Source organism: Mustela nigripes, chromosome 13, assembly GCF_022355385.1.
Source record: "Mustela nigripes isolate SB6536 chromosome 13, MUSNIG.SB6536, whole genome shotgun sequence".
Classification (NCBI taxonomy): Eukaryota; Metazoa; Chordata; class Mammalia; order Carnivora; family Mustelidae; genus Mustela; species Mustela nigripes.
In genome coordinates, this window is record NC_081569.1 from 135,717,138 (window position 1) to 135,733,395 (window position 16,258).

The window sequence follows — 16,258 nt, forward strand, 5'->3', positions numbered from 1 at the left end:
GGAGCCCCCAGTCCTCACTGATGAAATGCAACAATCATGGTCCTGGCTTACAGGGAGGGGGTGCGAAAGGAGCCCCGGATATAGAGCATGTCAATGTCCTTGCACGGCATTCAGTGCTCAAAACACAGTGGCTCTTAGGGACAGCATTTTTCAGTAGATTCCCTCGAAGATCTTAATGACATGTCCATATCTGGCGGAAGCTCCAGTGGGCAGTGGTGATTAATAAATTTGGAAACAATCATGCGGGACTTCAGAAATGCCACATCAGGTAAGCCCGATCTACCAAAACGTTGCTTCCGTTGGCAAAGCTCATCAAAGTGGGTGTGGTAGACTGGACTGTGCCCTGCTCTGAGATTCATTTGTTGAAGCCCAACCCCCATCTTTGGAGACGGGGCCTTTAAGGAGGTCACTGAGGTTACATGAGGTCGTGAAGGTGGGGCCCTGATCTGATAGGACTGAGGTCCTTATAAGCAGAGGCAGAGAGAGCAGGAGGGCCTGCACACAGAGGCTGGGCCCTGGAAAGGCAAGGAGAGGAGGCAGCTGTCTGCTGGCCGTAAATCCAGACCTCCCGGCACCTTGATCCTGGACTTGAAGCCTCCAGAACCATGAGAAAGTAAATGTCCCTTACGCCACCCACTTCCTGATGCTTTGTTTCGGCAGCCCACGCTGTCTGACCCAGTGGCTACCAGTCCCAAACGTCCCTTGATGCCACTAGAGTCATTTTCCTGGCACTTGTGGGTGTGCACTGTGGGAGCCACGGGATAGCCCTGGGGCCTCAGAGCACATATGGGTCCCCTTCAGATGACCGGACAGAGAGCGTCCAAGGGAGAGGTCTGCCGCAGACCCTCTTAGAACGAGGAGTGTGTATGAGAGATGTTTCGTCCTCTGCCGAATGCGCCCTGTGGTGGCCCCAAAAGATGTGTCCACATCCCAACCGTGGGGGCCCCTGAATGTGACCACCTATGGGAAAAGGGTCTTTGCAGATGTTATTAAGGATCTCAAGATCATCTTGGATTTAGGATGGGCCGCAAATGCCATGAAAGTGTCCTTATCAGAGAAAAGTAGAAGGAGATCCGACTCAGAGAGGCCCAGGGAGCCGGTCACCACCAACACAGAGATGGGTGTGACGCGGCCAGGAGCCCCAACTGCCTGTGGCCCTTGGAAGCTGACAGAAGCGAGCATCAGAACCTTCCCAAGAGCCTTCGGAGGGAGCATCTCCTGCCAGCAGGTCGACTTCAGACTTCCGGTGCCCAGAACCGTGAGAGAAGCATCTCTCCTATGTTAAGCCACCAAGGGAGGTGGTAACTTGGCTGGAAGTAGGTGCGCCTCCCCGTCCCCTGCTTCAGCCCCTAAGCTTAGCTTACCGGACAGGCGAGATCATGTCATGACCCAAAGCTCCTGATGGCAATTGTTCTGGTGTTTTCTTAAGGACTTGCTCCATGTGGACTCTGGGATAAGAATATTACGTGTTCTTGTTATGGATGAAGAAAAGGAAACTCGGGCAGGTTAGGGGACGTGCCCAAGGTCACGAAGCCTGCATCGGTCTTAAAGTGAGGCCATCAGGGTGGGGTCCTGCTTTGATAGGTTAGTGCCAGAATGAGGACCGAATGCGTCTAACTCCAAAGCCAGTAGGTCCCTGAATGTCCAGGTAACAGCAACACTGTGTAAACACCAACCCGCGCCACAATGACAAGAAGAGTCAAAATCACAACCCCCAGCACAGCCAAGGAATCGGTGGTTCTCTAGGGTTTGTAGCAATCAGATTTTATCTCTGGGAACATTCTGGGGTCTGGGCAGGATCATCACCACACCCTTAAGTCCCCTGGTGACCTAAGAAGACGCAAATACCTGGTCACATTGCACGAGCCCCATCGTTCAGTAAAAATGCAAATTCAGTAGCCTTTACAGCGCTCCGGTCTGTGTGCTGCTGACTCTGCTGTCCATCCTGCCCGCGGCGGGCTTCAGAGGAAGGAGAGGCAGGTGTGCATGGACAGCCCCCCTCTCCTCTGACACACACAGCAGGGCCTGGGAAGGAGAGCCACAAGCTGGTGGCGAAAGGCACTGACTCACTCATTCATTCTACAGATCTCTCCTAGGTCCCAAAGTCAGGAGCAAGAGCTATGTAACTAGTCCGAACACCGTTTAATCCCCACCATCTAACTAACACCCTGCCTAATACACAGTAGAGGCTTAGTAAACGCCCTCTAAGCTGAGCCCAACTGACAGGAGGGGAAACTGAAGCCCCGAGAGGAGGCGGGGGTCTTCTCCAGGCTCAAACCCAGGACGGGAAGGCAGAGTCTCTGAATAAGGCCAGTGATAAGTTCCCTGCTTCCTGTTCCCTGAGCAGCTCCGCAGGACTGATGGGATTTCAGGAGCCAGCACCGTGGGGAGAAGAGGCATCCTGGACAGGAGGAACCACATGGACAACTGCCCAGAGGAGGGAAGTGGTGAGCTGTGGTTAAGGGCAGGACCAGCCCAGCCTGCCTGGGCACTGGCCTTTCTTCTTCTCATCTCCTGGAGGCCACACACTCAACTCTCGGAGCTGCAAAGGGCTGGAGATGTTTTCCCTGTAAATGTCATCCTATCATGTTTCCAGAAGGAAAACCGTGTTAGTTTCCTAAGTTCAAAGTAGTCATCGGGTTTCCTTGCTGCCTTCTTGCAGATCCTCATATGAAACGGAATGTGGAAACACTGACACCATGGAATCGGAAAGAACAAGTCAGGGTCGCCGTCATTAAGTGTCATTACAAACAATAGTAGGATGAGTCAGATTTAGGGCACAGCATTGTGGGGCAAAGCAGGTGTATTCGTTTGTTCGGGCTGCTACAAGAAATTGCTGCAAGTTTGGTAGCTTGAAACAACAGAAAGCTTTCATCTTACAGTTCTGGAGGCCAGAAGTCCAAAATTACAGTGTGGATGGAGCCACGGTACCTCCAGGGGCTCTCAGGGAGACCCCTTCCTTGCCTTCTTCCAGCTCCGCATGGCTACAGGTGTTCCCTGGCTTGTGATGGCCTCACCCCCATCTGCCTCTGGGTTTCAAGTTCTTCTCCCTGGTGAGTCTCCTCTCCTTCTTCTTCTTCTTTTTTTTTTTTTTTTTTTAAAGATTTTATTTATTTTTCAGAGACAGAGGGAGAGAGCGCGAGCGAGCACAGGCAGACAGAGAGGCAGGCAGAGGCAGAGGGAGAAGCAGGCTCCCTGCCGAGCAAGGAGCCCGATGTAGGACTCGATCCCAGGACGCTGGGATCATGACCTGAGCCGAAGGCAGCTGCTTAAGCAACTGAGCCACCCAGGCGTCCTCTTCTTCTTCTTTTTTAAGGTTTTACTTATTTATTTTAAAGAGAGAGAGAGAGAGAGGGCACCTGGGCAGCTCAGTGGGTTAAGCCGCTGCCTTCTGCTCAGGTCATGATCCCAGGGTCCTGAGATTGAGCCCCACATCGGGTTCTCTGCTCAGTGGGGAGCCTGCTTTTCCCCCTCTCTCTCTGCCTGCCTCTCTGCCTACTTGTGATCTCTGTCTGTCAAATAAATAAATAAAATCTTTAAAAAAATAAATAAATAAAGAGAGAGAGAAAGAGATCCCGAGCAGCGGGGAGGAGTAGAGGGAGAAGCAGACTCCCTGCTGAGCAGGGAGCCCAACGTGGGGCTCAATCCCAGGACCCTGGGATCATGACCTGAGCCGAAGGCGGACGCTTAACCAACTGAGCCACCCAGGGGCCCCTCCTCTTCTTCTTCCTCTAAGAACACCCCAAATCCAGGATGATTTCATCTTGAGATCTTTAATTACATCAACAAAGACCCTTTTATCAAAAATGGCACATTTGGAGGTCCCCAAGGTTAGGATGAGGACGTCGTAACTTTGGGGGAATACAGTTCCCGCTCCAGGAAAAGAACAAAGAGGTCCAATGCTTTTGGAGGCCCTCGCTCCCCTCAAAGGGCACAAAAACTCAATGTTCTAGATGTTTCTGTGGCCCACATTCCAAAGGAGTCACCTAACGCATGGCAGGGGCCTTCCATCTCTAGCCGGGCTAGTAACTGGGCCGGATGCTTCCATCATCCTAGGAGGCAACATGGAGAGACCAAACAGTAGAGGTGAAGAATGTCAAAGTTGACAGCAGCCCTGCCAGGTCCAAGGTCAAGTCCTCATGCCACCAGGGACTTTGCCTGACACCTGATTGCAGGACCCATCACACCGAGTGTCCACGCTCATCAGATCAGGTGACCCTCTCAACAACCCTGCCAAGCCTAATGACTCTCCCTAACAGATGGGGAAACTGAGGCCCGGAGGCTGAGTGTGGTGGCCAAGTTTCACCAAGCCTGCAAGTGGTCAAAGCCTAACTTTTGATGGCGAATCCTGCGCTCTGCCCCATTCCTCTGCCCCTGCTGCCCCTCGCTCTGTCACCCTGTCCTCACCCACAGCCTAGAGGGCCACCCCCCCCCCCCCCCTATCGTGATGCGGTAACACTCGCCCTGGCGAGAAGCCGTGCGCAACAATCACTCGGCCTGCAAAGGCCTTGCCAGCACTCACTGATTTCGCTACCAAAACTGACCTGGGTCTGATCCCCGGGGTGAAGCCACATCTGGGAATTAACAGACCTCCTCCTGGTTTGGTCTTTGCCAGAGGTTTTGAATGAAGGTGATCCCTCTTGCTACGGAAGGGGTGAGGTTCTCTGCCAGTGCCAGGGACGCCGGTACAGAGGTGGGGGAGGGTGGTAGTGACAGCTGTTTAGGGCAAATCTGCTCCCTGAAGCCTTAGAATCTCAGGGTCCCTGGCAAACGAGAGCCTGGTTTATTTTGGGAGGGGACCAGCATGACAGGATGGGTCTGTACGAAGTCCCAGGCCGCCCTTTTCAAACTCTTAGAATGCACAAGCGAGCCGGCCAAAGTCTCTGAGGCCTACGAAAGACTGGAGTGGTCCGAGAAGGCTGCCTGGAGGAAGGGGCCTAGGGAGGATTCGGTTACCAGGAGGGGCATGAGTTTGAGGCTCACTTCACGCGGAAACAAACACGCTGCCAGAAAGAACAGCTACGCTCCCGCGAGCAGACAGAGCCAGATAGAGATGGAAAGTTCCGGGCTGGAGACTTCTGCTCTTCCACTCTTCTGGTCACAACTGTGTGATCTTAGGAAAGCAGCCTGATGGCTATCCAGGTCCCCCTCTGTAAAATGGGAAGAACAGACCCCACCCTGCCTGCATTCCATGCTTGTCATAGACACAGAATTAAGAGCCATGAAGGCCATTCTGTGAGATGCTGCCCGCGTGCCCGGGACAGTTCCCGTGGGGTAGGATCACTGCCTGAGGCTGGACGGGGGACTTGGAGCACAGGGAGGCAGAAGAGAGGAGGCAGCTTTGACGTCTCAGCTGCCCCCAAATTACAGCATCTGGAAAAATCACTTTGATGAACTCAACTACCACCACAAATCACTGTATTTTAAAATCCCTTCCAAAACCAAACCAAACCAAACAAAAAAACCCCTTCACTGCCGAAGGCTCCGAGTGAGATGCTTTTCTCCTCCCCTGATAGAAGATGGCAAGGACGCCCAGCAGAGGCTGGCAGGACATGGCCCCCAGGGGGCCACGAAGGCCCGTGGGTGGCAATGGCCGTGACATATCCACCTGTCTGTGTGACCCTGGTCACCTCTCTGGCTATTGTCCGACATCTGGGAGGGCAGGGACCCCGATTCTGCAGGTTAGTTTTTATAAAACAGTGATCTGAGTCCCGCACAGTCCCACTTCACCAGGCTCACACCCTCATTGCCCTACAGCCTCTCCCCTGCCAAAGCCTCCCAGGCTCACCTCCACCCCTGCCCTCCTACCTCCCTGCACTCGCTCAAGCTGCTTCCTCTTCCTGGAGGCTCTCTCGCTCTTCCCCAGCCCCATATCCCCTCCCCACCGCCCCGGGCCCTTCACCTTGTGCCCAAACCATGTGGCTCCAAGGATCCACTCTCAGAAGCTTCTAGGACCCCAATGCTGCTCACCCATGGAGCTGGTCATTTGGTGCTGGAGGAGCCCAAACCTCATGCCTCGACCTAACGGCTCTGCTTGTGTTCAGGATCCAGTGCCGCACAGGGACTTCCTAGGTGTGGCAGGGGTGTGGCAAATGTAGTCAGCCTCCTCTCTCATTAGGTCGTCTCCTTTCTGCCATCTTACTTGCCCGTCTTGGTGCTTCGGCTCTGTCCAGCCAAATACTACGCCCCCTGCGACTCCTGCTTCCTCCAAGAAGCCTTCCAAGGTTGCGGCTCTCTTCCCTCTGTCTCCTAGTCTATACCACATAATTGACTACTTCTTGACACACTGTTTTCCATTGTTCTAAAATTGTTTCTTGCACATCATTGAGAAAGCAGCAACCCGGAGTCAGGCACCATATCGTGTTCCACCAGACCCACCTGATATCCTCCCGTCTGGCCCCATCACAGGGGCCCCATGCTGCGCTAAAAGCAGAGAAGGAAATGACGCATTAGGCAAACAGGTATAAATCCTTGCTCCACCCCTTATTAGCCACAGTTTCCATTTTCGACTTAAATTCTAAACTTTAGACCAGGGGTCCGCAAAGGCACCCTGTGGAAGACCGAACAGCAGATATTTCCCGTTTTTGCGGGCCCTGTAGCTTCGGCTGCAACTACTCAGCTCTGCCTCTACAGGGGAAAGCAACCGTAGACAAGACATAAATGAACCAGGCTCTTTGTTCTAATAAAACTTTATTGACAAAACGGGCAGGTGGCCAGATTAGCCCTAGGGCTGTCGTCAGCCAGCCCGGGTTCTGCAGGATTACCAGCGATAACCTTTAATCCCCTGACCACGCAGACCTCAGACCCGGCTGTGAAATTGCACAACTCTGCCCCCAGTCCCAGCCCCCAGCCCCCTCTTCTCTTGGTTTTCAGCGTGGAACTTGCTCGGTTTGAAATGACAGCCTGTCTCCTTGGTGAGGGACTATCTTCTCCAATAGAACACAAACTCTAGGAGGGCACAGGCTCTCTCCCCAGCACCTGAACAGTCCCGAGCAGACGCTGGGCACCCTTTTCTTATCTGTGGGCTGAAAGGAGTCCGTCATTACTACCATTTCGTTGAAGATCTTGAATAAGTGTATTGTCTGAGTATGCGTTCATGAGGATTGTTATACTGTGTTGATATATTTCCCGTGATTAACCACTGACATTTGCAAAGCCGCAGGTAATTTTCATGTGTTGCAGGAAATGATAATGCTGTTCTGGATATGAGGCAGCTGACGCATAGAGAGGACACCGCCTGCCGGCGACCAGGCTGAGATTTGAACCCAGACCTCCTGGCTGGTCCGTATCCATGAAGCCCCGGCAGGACAGAAAGAAAAGTGGACTTGGAATCCTAAGATCCAACCTTACTCAAACGGGTATGTCATCTTACTTTCTGCTAGTGGTGAGGACACCACCAGCTTCGTGGGGACCTGGACAGGATGGATTCAACAGACGACAGAGGGGTTAGGCCAGACACAGGGCAGAAACCGTGGAAGTAGCCATTATGTAACCACATGACGGGTCACCCCCTCTGCCCTGCCTCCTAAGGCTTAAAAGAGATTAGATAAGGACATGGCCAGGAAAATGATCACAAAACTTGTCAAAGCCCAAATTAACCTAAGATTAATTTTTTTTTTCTTTACAACACTTGGAGTTGTAAAGAATTACAACTTGCAGTTGTCAAAAATTATGTCTTCTTTAAAGAAAAAAAAAAACTATACAGCTACATCTTCTATAAAGACAAAAATAAACCATAAAGACCTACAATTGTTTGAGAGTTTTAATGACAGTCCAGAAAAGGGTTAGGTTTTCAGTCACTCACATTCCTAGCGAAGACTAGTTAGCACACAGGCCCACACTGAAACAAAACCAGGAGGGTTTCACCACACCGAGGACAAAGGGACAGTGGTCTCCATTTTCACCCACGTGCCCTGGGAGTCCGAGAGCAAAAGCAGACATGAAATAGAAAAACAGAACGGAACCCCGGCCAAGGATGTGCCCCCACCTCGCTCCTGGCGTCCTGCACCAGAGGGCGGGGGGCACCCTCTTTGAAGGCTCCAAGCGTGGCTGGGGTGATGTTTGGGACAGCAGGGGACATCCACCAGCACACTCAACTTTCCATCCCTGCCCATTTTAGTAGAAAGCGATTCACTCGGTTTCAGATTTAAATATTTATTCCTCAAATACAAAACAATGTCGAACACGCGCATCCTCTCATGTCCCAGCCATCTGGCCCCGGAGTCAGAACATCTTCAGATGAAACCACCAGCTGGGATTCCGACTTCACAGAGTTCTGCGTCTCCCTCGCAGAGGGGGACTTTCCAAGCGCTTTGGGCCTCCCTGTTTCTTGGAGAAGGGGCATTTCTCCTTTTCTGATGCCATGGTTAGCACTTTGAGGATTTTCAAAGGAGGATTAGGCATACTCCATCTGGAAAGGCAGCGTCTCTAGGCCTTTGCTGGGCAGTGTCACTAATTTGCTTGGGACACGATTAAAGTGGACACAGTCACGGTGAGGCCGGCCAATGTGAGTCAGACTGCGGTGGGGCCCCGAGGCTGGCCTGCACGTCGGTAGCTGCTGCTACCTAGCTGGCCCCAGCCGTCCCCAGCCACAAGCTCCCCCTCTCCAGAGGGACGGCCCCACCAGGAGGTCAAGTCTCTGGGAAGCTCCGTGGCCACGTGCAGGGCAGCCACCTGGGACATTGCACCTGTGATACGCCACTTTCTCACGGCAGGCTGCTGGACATGATGGGTTTGCTTTCCTCTGAAAATTTCTTACTTTTAAGTATTTCTGTCTCTGCCCCATCCTCCCCCCTTCCCCAACACACACACACAAAAACACATTTTTTTAAACAAGTTACCATGTGTTCTGAGCATTGGGAGCACGGCAAATAGTCCGAAGGAAAGAATGTTCTCGCCAGGGAAAGGAGCTCAGCCTCCCTCCGTCTGACAAAGAGAATCTGTCTCCTTAACCTGCTGGCAGTTTTCTGTGGTCAGGAGCCTCCCGGATAACGCAGAGGCCGGGAGCATTCCCAGGGCTCTGCGTCGTTCTAGGGCCCGCAGATCAGGAAGGAAAGGATATGGACACTTCTGAACTCTGTCCATCACAGCTAAAATGATCTCACTAATGACAGCTTCCATAAATCAGCTCAGGTTAAGGGAGAGAGGCTGCAAACGCTCGGCAAAACGCAGCTCACCCGACTGAACCCAGTCGTTCGCTTTGGTCAGCGGACTCTAGAGGACCTCGGAATTAGGAAAACAGAAGGTGGGAGTGGAACGAATCCAGGGGAAGAGAGGCGGCTTTGGGAGAGGGATTCTTAAGATGGCTCTTCACGGAGGCTTCCCAGGGCTGGACACTTGAGAACAAATGAGGGCTGCTGGAATCCAAAAATTATAGACCCACTTAAAAATGCCGCAACATGCTGTAATTCACGGGTCTTTTGGACTGTGAAAAGACAATCGTTCTTCCCCACTCCGCCCCACCCCCCGATTTAAAACCAGAGGTCCTCTGCATGGTCACACGGCTCTAGGGATGGGCCTCGGGGACACACCATGTGTCCCTGTGAGAAGCCTCTGCAACCAAAAGACCCAGCTGGCTCCATCTCTTCTAGAACTTTCAAGGAGCTCTGCCCCGGCAGCCGTCTTCCATTATCATTTTACTCTTGAAAAACTCCAAGGTCATTTCATAAAACTTGGAAATGGAATCCAAACCCATGCCAAAGTCTCTCCTTCGCCCTGTATCTCCTCGTCCTAAACCTCTTAGGGAGAATGCAACCTATCACAACTTACCAGATGCTTCCCTGGCTTAAACCCATGGTGGTCACGGTTAATGTCATTACAGTATGTGTCTTGCGGTCACGCATGAACTCCTACACCAGCAACAATTAAAAACCAAGGGACATGCCTCAGTTCCTAATTCCAACCTACTCACAGAGGGCATTATCCCGCCAACCTGAAGGTGTTCTTCAAAGCACACAATAATCAATGTGTCAGACCCTCTGCTCGGTTCTCAGGCGGTTCTTCTAATCCTCCACTGCAGCCTACTGAGCAGGTGAGGAAGGAACCTCTCCCCAGTCACAGGACACGCGCTTGGCCTCATCCAGATGCACGCTTGCACCCGTCACCCAGCCATCCCCCTCGCCACCCTGCCATCACCATCGCCCTTGGAGGACTGGAATTCCATCTTCCTTAAGGGAGAGGTTTCCATCTGCGGTTCACCATGAAGAAGGGAAAGTCGACTTGGGGAACCTGACGGGGGATCTCTGGCTGGGAGTCTTGACGCCTGAACGATTTTACTTGCGTCACTTAAAACCCCGTACAAGTCACCAAGATCACCCCACCCCACCTCCCCGTCTCCAGCTGCTCCCCCACACACATACACATAGAAACGGAAGAGAAATCTACCAGCTTCCATCTCACACGTACCCCTTAAAATGACGTCCCTCACACGAGGCTTAAGAGCTCACAGTTCTCAAGTCAATAAAAGACAATTTGATTGAAGAACGGTCACTGAAATACACACCCCAAGGGTGCGGTTTGTAAAACAACTGTTTCCGGGCCTTTTGCCCCACCTGGCATGCACACAGCTCATGGCAACGATGAGAACGTACCCGCTACGCAGCATACCCAGAACCACGGGCAGCCCGTCTCTTATCCCACACACTCCACTCTCTGTCCTTGTTAGCTGCCGGCAGCCAGGGCCCTTCTTGACCCAGGCGACCTGTGGCAGCTGGAAGCCATTACCTCATACCTTGCTATCACCCCAAGAGGTGTGTGGGAGAGTCTGCTCAGGTCTGGGGTTTTCGGGACCTGCCCCGCCATTTACTATGTGTTCCAGGCAAGGCATGTCATCGATCTGAGCCTCTACTTCCCATCTGCAAAATGGGCTGCCAATTCTCTCCTCCAGAGGGCCAGGATGTATGTGGGGGCGCTCCACGGTGCAAAGTGCGACTCCTCGGAGTGGCTATGATTGCCATCATTCTTCTTTGCCAGATCTTTCTGGTACTTGAGGGCAGATTAATCCTATGTTCCCCAGAGCAAGTACACTCACTCCCACGGTCATCTGCTGTTGGGAACTTTTACACGCAGCTGCCTCCCCACCAAAAAAAAAAAAAGGTTCTCTGTTCAGTGAGGCAGCCTGGTTTACAGAGATCTTAAAGGCCTTGTCCTTGAAGAGGACAGTTCTCATTTTGGTCCCTTGTGTTCACCCCATGCCTCAGCTACTCTCAACTATCCAATGGGGAGAATGGGTAGGGGGGTGTTGTCTAGGCTACCGGCCATTCAGGAAGTCGCTTGCTTTATGCCTTGCCCTATACGTGCATACACACCCCTTTCCAACACCGTGAGCCAAAGTCTCCTAGACAACACTTAAGAGGCCAGGTGCCTTCCGCTCCAAGATATGATCTGTCCCTCTGATTCCAATTGCCAGGCTAAGACACTTTGCACCCCACAGCTAACCGGGGAATGCAAAAGGTGGGTGAACTATATATAATTAAGACCATCCCAACACTTCCCTCTTTGTTCCAGATGTTTATTGCATTTCCAGTGAGCTCGGCCTCGGCTGAAGCACTGTGGGAAGGACAGGGAAGGCCCTTCATCTTGCCACCTTGCCATCTGCCGGGGGGAGGGGGGGGGAGCAGGGAGAGCTCCCTGGCTCTTCTCCCTCCCCATTTGCACACCCCATTTCTCCTGGCTTTTCACCAGGTGCTCCTTGGAGGGGGGAGAAATGTCTGAGAACCTACGCCTCTTGCAATCCCTCTCTTCCTGTCACCTGACATGGACACCTCTCCAGATCAGACAAATGCAGATCATGAGAAAAAATGAAGATCCCAGTCTGTAGGGATTCAAAGGGCAAGTCATGGACAGAGAGACACAGGCGTTTATCACAGAGTTCTGTTACATCCGATGTCTCAGGGTAGAATGATGCCCAATTAAGTCCTATGTTAGAATGTTCTAGACTGGAGGAAGAATAGAAGTGAGAGCTCTTCCTGCCTCCACCACCCCCCATCCCCTGCCCGATGGCAGAATGACCCTCTTTCCAGTAGGACAGAACAGCACCTAGAAACAGCAACAGAGGATGGGTACAGAGCAAGGCTTCTTTACCATGAAGTCTGAGGTCTATGGAAGAGATGTCACAGCCATCGCAAGATTCACTAGAAAATTAATGTAACAGCCTTTGAGTATTTCTCATCAGAACTAGTATCAGTGGAAAGATTCTCAATTACGGTTTAAGACCTACCTGGGCAAAAATGCCCAAATATGATTATCTTCTGAAACTGAATGGTGTTAAAGGGCTTAGCTTTTTGGAGCCTTAATTTTCTTATCTGTAAAATGGTGGAAACTCCCCACCTCAAGAGCTTCTTGAAGGGCAAAAATGAGAAGGGACATAAAGGCCAAAATGCTGGATCTGATAAAATATAAGTGATAGTATTTAAAAGAAAAAAAAAAAAAGGCAGGTAGCCATGCTGAAGGATTCCCCAAGCCAGCTATTAACTCAAGAGGAGTTAGTTCAGTGCCTTTCCTCCTGTCCACACCAACCCCTGAAAGCAGAGATCATGGCTGTGCCCATTTTACAGTCCCAGAAGGGGCAAACCCAAGGGGGTTCAGTCATTTGCTTGAGGTCACACATAACCCAAGGCGACCTTGACCCTCTAGGTACCTGATCTCCAGTGGTCTCCTGCTTCCATCTAGGGGATCATCCTTATTAAACAGGTGACTAACTGGAGTCCCTCCTTATTTCCTACATGTCCCCTTCACCCACTCGAGGAGTCACTTTTCCTTTTAAACATGAGAAGGCCATTGTGTGTGGGGGGGTAAATATTGCCTCTTGTAAAAGCCCTCCTTCCGCATGTGCTGTGCTCCACGGGCTGGAGGCACAGTCCTCCCCTGGAGGGTCCTTCCACCAAATACCCCAAGCAACTGAAAAGGTAGAACAAGGTCATTTCTTCCTGGGGGGGGGGGGGGGGGGGTGGTGGTGGTGGTGGTGATGTGCACACACATATCCCGTCAACCCCAGCAGCTCTTAGAACCTTAGTTTCCTTATCTGTTAAAAAATGGATTTAGGTAAAATCAATAAAGCTGAATCGTTAAAAAAAAACCACTCCGCCGGCCTCTGGTCTCCACCCACCGCAACCACTGGCCCTGGGTCTGGGGGAACCATACAGGATGGATGCACGTTCTTGTCTGCATCCCTGTCCCAAGCGTCCCAAGCTCTCAGCTGAGCCGGTACCAGGGCCAGGAAGCTTCTCTGCCTCTCCAGTCCTTCACAAGCTGCTGACCAGCCCCCCCACCAGCTGCGCTCTGGGGGTGCTCCTCCTTGGGCCCCATCTAGTGCACAGGAGAGATGGTCAGGGGAGAAAGCCAAAGACATGAGCACTCCCGCCTCCAAGTGCCTTGGTGGCCACCCTACACTCTAATAACAGGTTGGCCAACAGAACTCAGGGTGCAGATCTGGCCACCCCAGGTGCCTGGGGCAAAGGACAATGGGGCCCAGTGCCTGCCGAGGTTCCCAGTGGGCCCCAGACCGAGGCTTAGAGCTGCAAGACAGGACAGCAGCCAGCAGGGTTGTAAGGCAGTCACGCTGCCCCCCAAGAAGGGCACTGGCAGAGAACCCAGATGATCAGGAAAAGATGTGGGGCGAAGAAGCATGCCCACCCACCTAACTCCCCCTAAGAGCCGCAGCCTTAGAAGTGGGGATTTCGTGGGAACGCGGAGAGGCTGAGCTAGCTCTTGGAGTGGCTCCCAGGATGGCCCAGCTCCCCATAGATCCTGCTTTCCCGCTATGGCTTCCCAGCAGCGGCAAAGGGAACAGGAACCCCGTGCAGTTCCCTCTCTTGTGGGCAATGCTACCCACCCACGCCCGCAGCCTGCAGAATCCCCTCTCTACCTCTTCCAGAGACTTAGAGACAAAGTGGATCGACACCAGTCCTGGAACGAATTCACGCCCAGGATTTCCCTTTTCCTTTTTTCTTGGTGCAGGTCAGAGCTGCCCCATTTTTCTTTGGAAGCTACAAGACTGAATAGATTTCTTTTTTGGGCCTCAGAAGACGGTGGGGGAGGTGGGTACGAAATACAGAATGTGGCCCGTCTACATCGCCATCACTTTATTGTATTGTCACCGTTAACTTAACTATAAATACTACGGTGGGGAGTGAGGCGCCAGCGGTCTAGGACTTCGGGGCTGTGAGCCCCGGCCCGACCCCCGACCCCAGGCGCCGGCCCTCCCAGTTCTGTACACTATTTACAGCTCCTCATTCCTCTTTCTCGACCTCCTCCCGCAAGGCAGCGCGTGTGCAAGAAAGTAGCATCGTCTGTCTGTGCAAGTCCTTCGAGTTAAGACAAGAGCCACAGCCGGCCCGCAGCCGTCAGCTGTCCGAGTCCAAATCGCTTTTACCTTCCTCTTCCCTCTTCTCTGGCGACGCCTTAGACGACGTCTTGTTCCACTTCTCGGCGTTTTCCGATTCCTCCGAAGAGGACCGCTTCTGCCGCCTCCATTTGGCACGGCGGTTTTTAAACCAGACCTGTTGCGCAACGGAGGACAAACCAAGAGTTTAGATCAAAGGCACGCTCTCCGCTCCCCGCATCCCACCCACCGCCCCACCCCGCGGCCAGGGCACCCATGGGGGCCCTCGGCAGCCGCGAGTGACGCCGGGAGGCTCAAAACCCGGGGATCCCGCGCGCACGCCCACAAAAAGACGGGAGAGTCGCTCTCGCTTCCGCATTTCCGTGCAACTTCCTGGGCCTAAAGCGCCCTCCAGCAGCCTCCGGGCCGCCGCGGGATGTCGGGTCAAGTTCAGGGAGACCGGAGCCAAGCCCGGCTGCAGAGCCGAGCTAAGCCGGCGGGGGCCCGAACTCGCCGGGAAGGGCCGGGCGGCGCGCCCACCTCCACTTTCTCCTCGCGGAGGTGCACCTTCCGGGCCAGCTGCTCGCGGGTGCCCACGTCTGGGTACTTGGTCTCCTGGAAGAGATTCTCCAGCGCTTCCAGCTGCTCGTCGGTGAAGATGGTGCGGTGGCGCCGCTTCCGCCGACAGTGCAGCTGGTTGAGAAGTTGCAGCTCGGTGCGCGACAGCGTGCCCACGTTCATGTAGGGCAGCATCTGGTGCGGGACCGGGGACACCAGCACCGAGCCGGGGCCCTCGTAGCCTGCGACAGAGAAGGGCGCACGGTCGGCCTTGCCACGGCGCACACCGCCAGCCGGCCTGCCCCGCGACTCACTCCCTCTAAAAAAATTCCTCTGCAACGGGGTGCTGAGAGTTGGGGACGCGCGGAAATCGACAACGCAGGGAAATGGGGGAACCGTGCTAGAGCGTCCACCCGCTCACTCCCAAAGCCAGTGAGGGAATCCCGAAAACCCTCGTGTCCCCCACGCAGCCAGTAAGTTAGTTTCTTCTAGCTCGCCTCAAGTTTGCAGCAAGTGTACAAAAGCCCCCGTGCCCGACCGGCCAATAAAAGGGAAAGAAAAAAAGAAATTAGTACAGACTTAGAAAAGCCAGCGCCACCGCCCACCCATGCCCCAGGGACCGAGGACCGCGGCAAGGCGGCCGGCGCGAGCGCGACCCTACCTGGGGGCGTCGGAACGCAGGAGCACTGCTGGGCACCCAGCGGCGGCACGGCCCCGCAGCAGGCCGGGCCCACGGGCGCCGCCTGCACGTGCAGCTGCCCGTAGAAGTAGTTGTTGTACCCGAGGCGGGAGCCGCCGACCGCGGCCGGGAGGCCTGCGCCGCCGGGGGCCACGGGGCGCGGATAGAAGGCGCCATAGTCCGAGGAGGCGCCGCCGCCGGCGCCGTAGAGCGAGTCCCCGTGCAGGGCCGGGAAGACGACGGGAGCCGCGGCGCTGGGCGCCACGGGCAGCACCGAGTCCTTGCAGCGCGGCCGGGCGGCCAGGATGTTGTCGATGCTGAACATGCTGGCGGGCATCCCCGAGCCCCGCGCCGGGACCGGGGGGCGGCGGGGAGGCGCCGGGGAAAAAGCCTCAAAGCCGGGGGCGGGGGGCGGGGGTCCACGCTCCTCCAGCGGCGGACCAAAACGAAAGAGAGCGCGGGCGAACGCGCAGCCCCGCGCCCCTCCCCGCCCCCTGCGTCCGCTCTCCCTCCTCCTGCCCTCCCCTCGCTGCAGCGTTCGCCGAACTCAACCCGCGGGTAGGACGGAGTTTAGACCAGCTGAACCTCTTGTTGGTTTTATACTGAGTCGACGTCATCCTGGATTTAGTTCCTGGTAATATGCAGATGACAAACAGAACCAGATTTGGCCCTTTCTGTTCCTGGGGCGGGGGGGGGGGGGG

General features: G+C 54.2%; 1 protein-coding gene across 1 annotated transcript; it reads right to left on the reverse strand.

Moving 5' to 3' along the window:
• Positions 1 to 14,085: 14,085 nt before the first annotated feature.
• Positions 14,086 to 16,109, reverse strand: GSC (goosecoid homeobox). Its single transcript, XM_059371349.1, has 3 exons — positions 15,540 to 16,109; positions 14,861 to 15,120; positions 14,086 to 14,498 (listed from the first exon to the last, which is right to left on the reverse strand). Exons 1-3 carry the CDS (start codon positions 15,892 to 15,894, stop codon positions 14,343 to 14,345), a joined length of 771 nt encoding a protein of 256 aa, XP_059227332.1. The 5' UTR covers positions 15,895 to 16,109; the 3' UTR covers positions 14,086 to 14,342.
• Between the last annotated feature and the right edge of the window lie 149 nt (positions 16,110 to 16,258).